The sequence below is a fragment of the Erythrolamprus reginae genome, chromosome Z, assembly GCF_031021105.1.
Source record: "Erythrolamprus reginae isolate rEryReg1 chromosome Z, rEryReg1.hap1, whole genome shotgun sequence".
Classification (NCBI taxonomy): Eukaryota; Metazoa; Chordata; class Lepidosauria; order Squamata; family Dipsadidae; genus Erythrolamprus; species Erythrolamprus reginae.
In genome coordinates, this window is record NC_091963.1 from 21,281,453 (window position 1) to 21,295,180 (window position 13,728).

At 41.4% G+C, this 13,728-nt stretch overlaps 1 protein-coding gene across 5 annotated transcripts in view; it reads left to right on the top strand.

Moving 5' to 3' along the window:
• EPC1 (enhancer of polycomb homolog 1) overlaps nucleotides 1-13,728 on the top strand; it is an 89,679-nt gene that overhangs the window by 9,832 nt on the left and 66,119 nt on the right. For 2 of the 5 annotated variants that reach the window (XM_070728749.1, XM_070728751.1), the window contains exon 1: nucleotides 6,231-6,690. The exons of 2 other annotated variants lie outside the window; for them this stretch is intronic. Coding sequence is in view for 2 of the 3 variants with exons in the window: in XM_070728751.1 (XP_070584852.1) it covers nucleotides 6,538-6,690 (153 nt within the window). In the remaining variant the exon portion in view is untranslated. Of the gene's footprint in view, nucleotides 1-6,031; nucleotides 6,691-13,728 lie in introns of those variants that run through there. One more of the 5 variants, XM_070728745.1, reaches the window with a different exon arrangement.

Here is a 13,728-nt window from a genome sequence, read left to right on the forward strand (position 1 = left end):
ATACCCACCAATGTTTCTGAACAATTCTTCAAAATTGTCATTTAGGATTAATAGGTTATTGCCAAAATTTAATTTGCCAAAACTATAACTAATTGAGCTCTAAGTAAATATATACTACTATGGAATTTGATTAAAGAATGTGAAATTATACTACTACTTTATTAAGATAATTATTTAATTTTTATGTTTGTGACTAACTTAGTTTTTTTAACTTCCTTTTTCGTAACTAATATTTTAGGGTCATTTTTCTTCAGTTAAAATGCATGTTTTAACTGAAGCTGTAACACACAGGAAGGGATGAGTCAATGTAGTAAAAGTTTGTAAAATATTTATAGGATTATGCCTTTACATAGGCAATATTTCTTCTCAATATTTTATAAAAAGTTTATAGCTCAGTCCAGTATCACCCATAAGAATATTTGATGGACTGGCCTGGTTTATATATTATCTAATTTGGCTTAGGTTTTGGTTGAGTGTTTTGTCCTCATCCTAGCCATTTTAGTTTAGTTAATAAAGGATAGTTTAAAAAATTGAGTCCAGTGTAAGTCCATTAATTAACCTGGAAAGATTGTCATGTTTTTTCAAAAGCAGTATTCATCATTGTCTGGAAAAAAAAATCCTGAACACATAGTAAAAGTATTTAATATATTTGCCGGAACAAGTTTAGAAGAAATGCAAGTTGCAAATACACAGAATAAGAAATTATGACTTTGGGGGGGGGGGGGGTGTTTTCTATGGAGATTCTCAGTCATCCAGTTTATAGTTTTCCCAAGGATTCCTTTTCAGGAGTTAACTGGACTTTGTTTTTTCTTTGAAGCTATTTTATTTCTCATCCAGGAAGCTTCTTCAGCTCTGACTGAATCGTGAAGAAACACGGGACAGAAAACATCCTGCAGCCAAGAAGGCTCCAAACCAGGGGTAGTCAAATTTTTTAAACAGGGGGGCAGACCGGCTGGGTGGACGTGGCTAGATGGTCATGTGACTGGGTGGGCAGGATCAATTTAGGAGAGGGCTGTGGTCAGGAAAGGGGCGTGGCTAGGTTCGTCACGGCCAATAGTGTGATAGCCTTTTGCCTGCTGGGAATCTGTATGCTTTTTATCACCTCTTTGCGAAGGGAACATGCGCCACATGTGGGGCAAGGACAAGACTAATGAGGGGGGCAAGGAGGTGATGAGCGGCAACCTGCTCTCAACCACAAGCCAGAGGAGATGGGATGGAGTCACTCCACACACTTGTCACCTTGTAACCAGAGACACGGAAGAGGCACATGGTCCGGCCTGCTGGATGCGTTGGGCAGCCACCTGCCAGTTCCCAGCCATTTGGGATGGATTAGATGCATTTGGTGGTCCACATCAAGTGCCTCCCTCCCACTAACTGCCTGCTGCTGATGCTGTAACCACCATGCCTATTTCTTGGAGGGCCAGCTGTAGGGACACCTGCACCTTGATGGATGCCACTCCCTTTTGTATCTGAAGGAAGTGGCATCTTGCCCCCTACCCTGACTCTATAGCTGCTGAAGACCATGAGGTTGTACTGCCCAAATCACCTATCCGGCAGCTGGCCCCGCCAGCCCGATAACATGCACATTTCAGATGTGTCCAACAGGCTTATTCAAGGTCTTTGTGTGTCTGACAGGCAGGATTGGACCTGGCATGCATCACTGGCACCGGGTCTGGTGAGAAAGCCACAAGGTGGGAGCTCAGAAGTGCTGATCCTACAGCTGGCCAGCCCTTCCTGCCTCCCTCTCCAGTGGCGAAAACAGCAGTCCTCTTTTGAGGGCAGTTAGCCTCGCTGGCTACTGCCCCAGAACTGCTGTGAACCAAGTGGGAGAAGGACGGGCAGCCAGGCGGGGGAAGAGCAAGAAGGCAGTAGGGCCAGTTGTTTCAGCATCCACTCCCTAGTGGATTGGACTAGTTGTTTGGCATCCTGCCAGCCCCGCTTCACTAACAGGTACCTGCTAGTTTGCAGGAGTCTCTTTGGGGCCAGGCAGCGAGCTCCAGGGCTGCTGCAGCTGTTTGCCCAGTTGTACTGTTCTGATTGATCCCTGCCCAGAGTCTGGGAACAGATGGATGGATGAAGACTGAACTAAGAGGCGGAGGTTGCTGTTTGCCCCTCACGGCACCACACATCCCATTTTTGGCCTCCCTGGCCCCTATAAGCACTGTGCTGGCCAAAAATGGGACGCATAGAGGCCCCTGAGGTCTCTTACATGATCCATTTTTGGCATCCCCGACCCCCAGAAGCACTCTACGAGCCAAAAACATTGGTCTTTCCTTCCAGTTCCAACCCAAGGGCTTTGTGAAGGTAAGGCCTACACGTGGCTGAAGTGTGGAGGCCAATAGGCAAGCAGGGTGATGTGGACAGAGTAGCCTCTTGGTCCCGTTCAGGCTGGATTAATGGCTTGGATGGGCTGTATCTGGCCCGTGGGCCGCAGTTTGACGACCTCTGCTCCAAACCCACTTGTATTGTTCAGGAGATCCTGAGTACATAGATAAACCACCAGATGGCCTCAACAACTTTTTAAAAGGATGCAGTTGACCAGCTGTCTGCAAAGAAAATAAATCCTTCTATTCCCCCTTATACAATTAAAGCTGAAGAAGCTTCTTGGATGAGAAATGAAACATCTTCGGAGAAAAAAGCAGATCATCTGAGGACACGGGGTGAGTTACCCTCAGTATGCTGATGTCAGCTATACACCTCTGTGTCCACTCAGTGAAGCAGTGGAAGTAATGTGCCAGTGTCTGGAGGCTGTTAGGGTTTGGATGAGTGTTAACAAGCTCAGACTCAATCCCAGCAAGACCGAGTGGCTGTGAGTTTTGCCTCCCAAGGACAATTCCATCTGTCTGTCCATCACTCAGGGGGGTGGGGGCGAGCGACTTCTGACTCCCTCAGAGAGGATCTGCAACTTGGTAGTCCTCTTTGATCCACAACTGACCTTAGAGCATCATCTTTCAGCTGTGGTGGGGAGGGGAGGTGTTTGCCCAGGTTCACTTGGTACACCAGTTGCAATCCTGTTTGGACAGGGAGTCACAGTCACTCATGCCGTTCACCTCGAGGTTCAAATTCTGCAATGCTCTCTATGGGGATACCTTTGAAAACTGTTTTGAAACTACAGATCGTGCAGAATGCAGCTGTGCGAGCGGTCATAGGCCATGTCTTTCCAGCATTCCCTTTGCTGCATTGCCTGCTGATTGGGTTCCGAATACAATTCAAAGTGTTATGACCTATAAAACCCTACATGGCATTGAATCAGATTACTTACGGGACTGCCTTCTGCCGCATGAGCCCAGAGACCGATTAGGTCCCACAGAATCTGCCTTCTCCAGGTCCCATCAACTAATGTCGCTTGGCAAGGCATAGGTGAAGAGCCTTCTCTGTGCAGGCTCCAGTCCTCTGGAATCAGCTCCCCCCAGAGATTCCTACTGCCCCCACTCTGTTCCAACAAGGCTGGGGGCATTAGTCATCAGCCCATGCTGATGAGTGAAATGTATGTTCAGTTTGTTAGAAGTGACTGGTCTTTAATTAAATTGGGTTTTAGATTGTTAGTTTTAGCTTAAAATTGGATTTACAATATTTTGTATTGTTCTTTTTATATGCTCTAAGCCGCCCCGAGTCCTTGAAGAGGGGTGGCATACAAATTCAATAATAATAATAACAACAACAATTTTAAAAATCCAATTGTCTTCTCAAAAAGCACTTTTGGGGCAATTATGGCTCATGGGGCAGGTAATGTGGATTCTATACAAAGGTATGGTTATAATAATTACATGAGATTTTCACAATATTTTGCCACTTGTCACTTAAATCTTTCTGAATTCGGATTTTTACAATCAGCCATATTTGTTTCGATTGTTCTATTTTTGTTAACAAGCCTGGGTACTCTTAAAATGGAAAAAAATATAAAATACATGCAATTCACATATTGCAGATTATTTTTATATCCACTGTGTAATATTTCTAAGCATTTGGATTTTTATTAAATGAGAAGTATTATTCATATAAGCCTCAATGAAGAGTTTGGAATGTATAATCCAGCTATGAGTTTCTTGTCTTCATCCATTGTAGAATAAGACGCAATCTCAGAAATATGGAGTGGCTCTGGATTTGAAGCCCTGGTGATTCCATTGAGTTACCAGTTTTCCTCCAAACTAGGTAACCCATGAACAATTGGGACATTGTTTCAGATATATTTTCTTAAATCAGTGCTTCTCAAATAGTGGTATGCACACCTGAAGGTGTGGAGCAATGCCAGGGAACCTCTGTGGTCCCTTTCAATCAATTTCCTGGGGCAGGGAGGCTGTGTGCTTGTTGTTCTATGCCTGCCTAACCAAAGACAAACTCCACTGAGTTCAGTGTGATTTGCTCCCAGGTAAGTGGGCAGAGCAGCCTCCCCCAGCCATAGTTCCCTCTAAGCTGAGCAGTGAGCAATCGCTCACTTAAAAATCATCATTAACTCAGAGTTTTTCAAACCTGCCCAGAAGCCGAGAGGGAAAAAGTGAGAAGGAAAAAGTGCCGCCCAGTCCCAAAGGGACTGCCGCTCAGACACTATACTTTTCCGCCCACACCAGAAAAAAATTAGAGGGGACATCGCCCCCAGCCAATAGTTTGTTTTCAGCTTATAATAAGTAAAATAATAAATATTAACACTAAAATTCCATTGGGGTCCAGATCGGAGAGTTGGGGGCACATGAAATGTTTGCTTCTTCATTGGGGGCAGAGGGGAACCATAACAGAAAATAAGTGAAAAACACTGTCTTAAACCAACAAGCAGTATGAACATGGATAGGCAAAAAGGCACTCAGCGAATTACTATTTTCTGCAGGCTTCTCCCTTTGCTTGTGGAGTTAGTTTTAGAGCATTGGAAATCATGATCACTTGACTGCAACAGCACTGCAGGATCATGTGGTAGTGCTGCAGCAACTACACTTTGCTAGTACATCTGGTGTTAAAGATTCTTCTCTTAAACTTTCAGCACTATGGGGATAATGGACTCTAGATTTTTGGATGCATTTTTTAAAGTTAGTCCACTTGAGACAACTTGATTCAAACATTATTGGTCTATAATGCGTTGTTTTGCCCAGTTGAAGTTACAAAAAGCAGTGTTTTAGCTGTATGTAAATAGAATTACAGTTGCTCAAATGTCTGGTTCACTTGGTTTGACAACTCATGCTCAAGATGGAAGCTGTTACAACCATTTTCAGGAATCCCTGGTCAGAGGCCATAGTGACTGTCTTATTACATCCAAGACATCTCTCAGTTTGACTATTGCAGTGCACTCCACATGGGACAGATTTGAAAAGTATTTGGAAGTTAGAACTGGTCCAGAATACAGTTCTGGGCCAGTTTTGAATTGTTATGTTATGGTTTTCATGTTAAAAATTTCTTGTGTTTTCATTCCAAATTATGGTTTTGTGAAGATCATTGATATATTAATGAAAGGGATTATAAATAAAAAATAGTAGAACTAAAAACGTTATGATGTGTGATCTTTAACGGTGAAATAGGCTGCAGCACAAGTTGCATCTAAGAAGCATGCCTCAAGTTTATATGTATTTGTCCCTCCAAAAAAGCTCTGCTTTTGGTAAGTGCTAATAGGATAAACATAAAAGGATGTTAAGGAGTCAAGAAATTCCTCAGCTCCAGCTCTTCAGTACTGATATAATACTGATGTTGTAATCATTTCTTTCATAATGTGTCTTATTTCAATAGGATCAACTTTCTGTTGAAAACTGTTTTAACTGTAAAATATCAGATATGCGGTTTTAAATGTATATAACATTTGCACTCCTGTCAGTTAATTCTATAGAATTTTTGATGTCACAGAGACCTGCCTTACAGAGGAGAATACAGAGTAGCCTGGGAAGAAATGGAAATAGTATTTTGAGAAAATATTGAGTCGGCCGTCCCCTCATTGCCACAATACGTTTAAACCGTCAACTGTCTTCCTCTAGGTCTGAGGAGATGCTCCCGGTTTTCCAAGGGCTGAGGCGTGTATTCTCTCCCCTATCTTCCTCCGGGCGGCAGTGATGCTGTCGTCCTTTCACTCGTCTCCCAGCGGGTGAATAAAAGGGGGGTTTGGGGTGGCTCAACGCTACCCGAACAACTACAGTGCTTCGGGAAAGAGCTACTTCGGCCCAGCGGCTGTGTCAAAACCGCCGCTCTTTCTCGTGCTCGCGCCGCGCACTCTTCAGCAACGCCGTGACCGCGCTTTTGCGCGATGCAGTGTGGGAATGGCTGTGGCGCTGGGGTTGGCTGAAAGAGGCGGCCAGTCGAGATTTAATGTCCGCCATGTTGGCTGTGGCGTACTGAGCAGATCAGGAGCGGTGAGGAGAGAAACCGGCACCCTAGCCTGGCCGCGCCACCCGGCGCCGCTGGGACCCGCCTCGGAGCGAGCCCCGCCCCGCCGCGGGAGCCCCGGTCCCTCCATGAGAGCTCTCGGTGGGGTCCGGCTCTCATCTCGGAGCGCTCTCGCTGCCTCCCCCCCCTTTGCCGGAGCAGCAGTAGCCGCCATAGCAGTTGCAGCCGCCGACGACTAACATGAGCAAACTGTCGTTCCGGGCCCGGGCGCTGGACGCGTCTAAGCTGCTTCCCGTCTTCCGCTGCGAGGACTTGCCCGACCTGGCCGAGTATGCCTCGATCAACCGGGCCGTGCCGCAGATGCCCACGGGCATGGAGAAGGAAGAGGAGTCGGTACGTGAGAGACCCCCTCCCGTCCCTACTCCGGCCGAGCCCCGCCATCGCCCTGTACCCAGGCCCCCACCATCGCCTCTGCGCAAGCACAAAATGGCCGCCATTTTCTCCCCGCTTCCTCCTCCTTTCCTCGCCCTACGGGAAGAGGGTGATGTTAAACCCTAGTAGCCCCATCTGCCCTCCTAAGATATCTATGTATGTCGACTCGAGTGCAAAAGCCGCCTGCCGGGCTCCCCTCAGCCTCCCGAAAGGCACAAAGGGGTCACGTGATTCGGCGGGCAGCCGCCATTTTGTCATGCCGCTAGTTCGTTGGGCTGGGCCTTAATACCGCAGCAGCTGCGAGAACGCGAGCAGAATTAGCTCGGAGGTTCTGCTCATTTGACACTAGGTGGCGTCTTTGTATTCTATTTAGCGGTCAGGCTACAAGGATGGATGATTTTGACGTTTTAACAGTCGGGCTAGCTGACAGTTCTGTAACTCCCAAGTTAAGTTATGGGAAGGAAGGTAGCTCTTGAACTGCATGGGCAAGTAATAAACATGCGTTGTGCAGTTTACAGGAAGAAATTCAAGAAATGGAATGAAAAACCTGGTTACTGGCTACTTTTTAACCGAATAGCTCCCTGGAAATATAGTGCTGTTTTCTCCAAATAAAATTGGCTTGGAATATGGATATGGAAAATCAGTTAAATTCGTCAGGTTATTTAACCACGTTTTTTTAACCCATCTGATTAATTCAGTTTTTTGGTGAACAGCAATAAAAATAGAAACAGTATTTAAGAGTCTTAATGTTCACAGTAAATAATCTTTTAACATTCTAATGTAATAACAATCATGTTTACTAATGTACATAATACAATAATGACTTTAGCATATAGGAAGCACATAACTCAAAACTGGATAAATCACATAAATGGAACATTTTACTTAAGTAAAGTTAGTAGTATATTAATACATATGTCATACTTGATTGTATCACAGTATCCTTGACACCAAATGTTTAAAGATTGAACTGTAACATATTTGTCTCATTGACATGGTGTTTAAATCAAGAAAAAGCATGTTCCACTTAATTCATGCATGTAGTGAATATTCAAAACTATTTTTTAGTAAAATCTACTTACTATCAATTTGAAAAGACCTAGTGTTTCTTCTCTGTTCCTTGAGACCCCTGGATTAATAGTAAATTTGGGAATTAAAAATTAGGCTGGATTTCTTTTATTCTGAATTTGTGCAGCTGCCCACATTTAGACAGAGAAATACACTGACTCACAAGGCTTCTAGTCCTGGTGATAGAAATTAATAGATTAATAGTATATCTTTAGAGAGGGGCGGCATAGAAATCCAGTTAATAAATAAATATGTTTGCTGAGATACTAAGACTCTTAAATTTAGTAAGACTTTCTTACAAATTGGATCATATGAAATTGCATTTTAAAATTCTGAACAAGAAATTCAGAAAGAAATGAAAACTAAGAAGGGATAAAAAGAATGTAAGCATAAAAGGCTTTAAATGAATCTTGCACAGAATTATTAATAAATTATGTTGAAAATTATAACCTGGATACTCCTAAACCATTAGACTTTGCTAAGTCAGGTATCCTAAAATTGTGATCATGATTATGAAATAGATTACCAAATAGATAATAGTACAAAACATTTAGGAACCATCTCAACATTATTATTGAAGTATATCTACAATAGAACAGGCCCAGAGATAGTCTGGAACAAGAACACAGTAACCTTGGCCAAACTACTTCAGGAAAGAAAATTGGACCTGGGAAAGAATAAAATTTTCAGATAGTTATCACTGGAAATAGTAGGCCACCAGGCACCTTACTTATTAGCATTTTAATTTTAATTAAAAGTGGGAAAACTGATATATTGCAAAACATTTATCTTCTTCTAGTGTCATTTTTATTTCCAAGAATACTCATTCTTAATCAACTGAAAAGAAACAAATGTTGGCTCCAGTTTGACTGCTTTTCTTGAGATAAGACCACAAACAAGGAGAAGGAAGAAGAAATAGACTGTGACAAAGATAGGTTTCAATAATTGGCCATTTAATGTCAGGTGAAAAATTAGAATATCGTGCAAAAGTTCATTTATTTCAGTAATGCAACTTAAAAGGTGAAATGTAACATATGAGAGAGACTTATTACATGCTAGGCAAGATAGTTCAAGCCATGATTTGCCATAATTGTGATGATGATGGGGTACAGCTCATGAAAACTCCAAATCCACCATCTCAGAAAATTAGAATATTATATGCAATCAATAAAACAAGGATTGTACATATAACAATATCGAACTTCTGAAAAGTATAAACATGCATAAGTACTCAGTACTGGGTTTGGGCCTCTTTTGCAGCAATTACTGCCTCAATGCTGAGTGACATGGAAGTTATCGGCCTGTGGCACTGCTGAGGTGTTATGGAAGACCAGGATGCTTCAATAGCGGCCTTCAGCTCATTGTTCGGTCTCATGTCTTTCATCAACACAGACTGTGGAAACTTCACACTGACCCTTAAGCATCTTGCAGTGTGTGCCTCTCCATTCTTCCTCCATACTCTGGGTCCTTGGTATCCAAATGAGATGCAAACATTTCCACACTCTGTGTTGATTTGGGGAGCGATGTCATCCGCTGGTGTTGATCCACTGTGCTTCATTAAATCCAGGGTCATCGCAGCCGTCTATGAAGAGATTTTGGAGCACTTCATGCTTCCCTCTGCAGATGAGCTTTATGGGAATGCTGACTTCATTTTCCAGCAGGACTTGACACTTGCCCACACTACCAAAAGCACCAAAACCTGGTTCAATGACCATGGAATTACTGTGCTTGATTGGCCAGCAAACCTGCCTGACCTAAACCCCATAGAGAATCTATGGGGCATTACCAAGAAAAATGGGAGACACAAGACCAAACAATTCAGAAGAGCTGCAGTAATTGCTGCAAAAGCGGCCCAGACTAAGTATTAAGTACATATGTACGCTTATCCTTTTCAGAGGTCTGATATTGTTCTATGTACAATCCTTGTTTTATGGATCACATGTAGTATTCTAATTTCCTGAGATGGTGGATTTGGAATTTTCATGAGCTATACCCCATCATCATCACAATTATGACAAATCATGGTTTGAACTATCTTGCCTTGCATGTAATGAGTCTCTCATATATTATGTTTCACCTTTCAAGTTGCATTACTGAAATAAATGAACGTTTGCACAATATTCTAATTTTTCGAGTTTCACGGTACATCCACAAATAATTGTTGTCCATTGCCAAGAAAATCTCTTTTTACATGATGTAGAATCAATTCCTGAGCATGTATAACTGTAATAACAAAAAATACACCAGATTCTGAACTTCACCCCAAGTCTTACCCATTTTTTCAACTAAAATTAAAGGAACTGTTATTGTCCTGTCCTGCCCTGCATGTATCTTTCAGGGTTTTTTGGTTGTTTATAGAAAATATTCTAACTTCTGTTTGATACCTTTGTCATTTGAGAAAATGTATGTTTCTTTGAGAAAATCAAATCAAGATATATATTATCCCCACCAATTTGATTTAATTTGCTTGAATGATCAGGCTTTTGTCTATTAGCATGCTACTTGGGCATAGTAACCTTAGATAAAATAAATAGCCTGTGCTTATGTGTCAGTGTGACTTGTATACGTGAACCCCCCTAACCATAACCTGGCTTTATTTCTTTATATCATTGCTTGCTTGCTTGCTTTGTTAACCTATTGCCACATATTTCCTTTATAATTCCAGTTGTTATTAATATTCTATAGTACTATATATATTTACAGTAGCATGTGTTAATATTCAGGTCTGTATATTGACAGATACTCATCTCACCTACATTTACTTCTGTAGGGAGTACATGAAATTCAAAATTGTTTTTCTACTTTCTATAGAAAGTGTATCCAGGATTAACATATTGGTCAGTATAAATACAGCTTTATATTCACTTCTTAAAATTTAATTAGTAAACATTTGTCATTCTCATCTTGCTGATAGCATCTAAGTGAATACACTTTTGTGCTTCATATAAACAGGATAACTGCAAAGAATAAAATTACTGTGGTTTCAGTTGTGATGGTTTACATTTAATTCAGATTATTTAATATAAAACCAGATATTCTCAATAGCCAATAGATTAATAGGACTATTCTTGATGCTTTTCGTTTGAAAATTTTGCTATCAGTTTCAACAACAATCCAATTTTCTTTTGATAGCAGTGCATTATAAAATGGTGAGAGTCATGAATATAATATTAAGAATTTGAATATGCAAAATAACCTTGTGAATGAGTTAGGCTTCTTGAATAAGGAACATATAGCTCAATTATCTTTTTTTTTGCAGTGCAGAATTTCCCCCCAATTCCATTAGTATTAGGATTTTAATTCCTTATATATACCCCTTAACTGCTTCCGTCTAATTCTTTTCCTTATTTTTGGAAGCCAGATTAAGCAAATAATCAGTTTCCCTAATGATATCTTAAATTGAAGCTTTTCTCTATGTGACAATAATGATTTCACACATTTAACCATGCTTTGCTTAATTGATAGGATTCTTAACAAATAGACTATGTTTTTTATTTTATTTTATTTTTTAAATGATCAAACAGAAGTCAGTTATTTAAAGATGTGAAGATATATTGGTACAAAAATACTTACAATTGTATATATTTAAATACAAACCTGAGTTTCACTTGTTAGCAAATTGGCAGTCAGTACATTAGCTTTAGAAGTGAAGCAATAAATTCAAGAGTTAAAAAGCCCACAGAAAAAACTTACCCACCATATTTTTTCCAGCTGTAATAGATCAATTTCAGAGTGCTCTAATAATCAAAATATAAGATTTATAAAAAACTAGTCAGATTATTTCCATTCAAAATAAGATATTACCATCAAGATTAGTAATGGTATTTCTGACCATAGGGGTCACTTAAACTTTCAGTGATTTTGGTGATTCTAGCTCCAACTTCTCTGTTCATTCTAATTTAATGCAACCCAGATAGAACAGGCAAATGCATGTACACAGAAAGCACTAACCGACAAAAATATCTGTGTCCAAGATTCAGCAGTTGAAGTCTGCTATATCAGGGTTCCCCAACCTTTCCTACTTTGTGGACCAGAGGAGAAGGGTTGTTTCATCACGAGTGGCATGCAAGCACTTGCACAGCTCTATTTGCATGAGTGGCAGGCACATGGGCCCGCTACTCATGCAAATGGAGCGCTCTTGCATGTGTGAGTGCTTCATTTGCATGAGTAGTGGGCCTGTGTTCCTATGGGCCTGTGTGCAAGTGGAGATGCGCAAAGGCACTCATCCACTACATCCACAGCCGGGTTCTGAAAGACTGAAGGCCTGATGAGTGGCCAGTGGCCTGGAGATTGGCACCTCCTGCACTATCTAATCACTGCATCCACCCATTGCTTCTGTATAGCCTGTATAGCCTCTCTCAAGATAAATATTACAAAAAAATGAATATATCGGCATATTATTAATGATACCAAGCCATGAAAATTCTGATAATTGCCTTGATCAGTTTCATAAAGATAATGGCTTGCAGCATCTGACTGCCTTGGTGCCATTATTCAGTAATATTGTCTGAGGCTTATCACTACAAGTAGAACTAATATAACATAGTACACCAACATCTAATAGAAATTATCAGTGAGAGCCATTTGATCAAGAGCCACTTAGAGATCCAAGTTAAGTGAATCATTCAGTTTCCTACAGGATGTTAATCAACCAGTGTGATTGATTTTTTTTTCTCTTTAAGTTAGGCTGAATGTAGATTGAAAATATTTCAGAATCAGTCATCTGTAAGAGCAGCTGCATAAATGAAGTAGTGAGGGTGATAATTAGAAAATTCACTGATCTATGGAAGGTTTTTTTGGTGGTTGCAGCTCTTTTTGAGACTGGTATTACCACTCCATGATACTATGAAAGATTCACAACAAAGGTTAACATCAACAACATAAAGTATCCATTATAAATATCCTCAGAAACCTACTAAGTATCCATCCTTCACTGATAAAATATCTTCTGGACTAAATGACTTCTATCACTCTGAAAACTACCTGCAATTGGTAGAAATCATGACAGCCTGTTTACTACTAGGTGATAACTACCAAAGAGACATACCTGTTCTGAAGTCCTTGTATTGGCTGTCAGTAGGTTTTAGAGTGTTCTTTATCTCCTATTAAGCCTTTATGATTTTGCCCTGAGGTATCTCCAGAACTCTTATTCTCCTGTTAGAAAAGATACACTAGTATGTACATCTCAAGAAAAAAACATCTTGAGGATCTTGTGATTTGTGAAATTTGGGGAATACAAATTAATTTTTTTAGGTAATGGCTTCAATATTGTGGATCAGAGAGAGTAAGAGAAAGAGTAAGTCCAAATCTGATCAAACACTTGTAAGAGCTTTTATTAAGACTTACAAAGTGGCGCTTAAGGTGGCAATATGCACGTAGCATGCCGCCTTGATTGCATCAGCGGAATCCCGCCTGGCCGCTCTGTTTAGGGTGACCTGCTCCCTTCTAAATCAGGAGGAAGTTGGGGAGCCCTTGCAGTGCAGTGCTGAGGAATTTAACTCGTTTTTTGCTGATAAAGTTGCTCGGATCCAGGCGGATCTCGACTTCAATTGTATAGCAGTATCGGCTGACAACGAGTCAGTCGAGGTGACTGGGGCTAAATGTCTTTGTCCATCTGTCTGGGGGGAGTTTGATTTGGTGACACCTGATGAAGTGGACAAGGCCATTGGAGCTGTGAGTTCCACCACCTGTTTACTGGATCCGTGTCCCTCTTGGTTGGTTTCAACCGGCTGAGAAGTGACACGGAGCTAGATACAGGAGATTGTCAATGCCTCCTTGGGGAGGGAGTCCTTTCCGGCTCCTTATAAGGAGGCACTTGTGCGCCCACTTCTCAAGAAGCCTTCCCTGGACCCAGCCGTGCTTAATAACTACCGTCCAGTCTCCAACCTTCCCTTTATGGGGAAGGTTGTTGAGAAGGGGGTGGCACTCCAA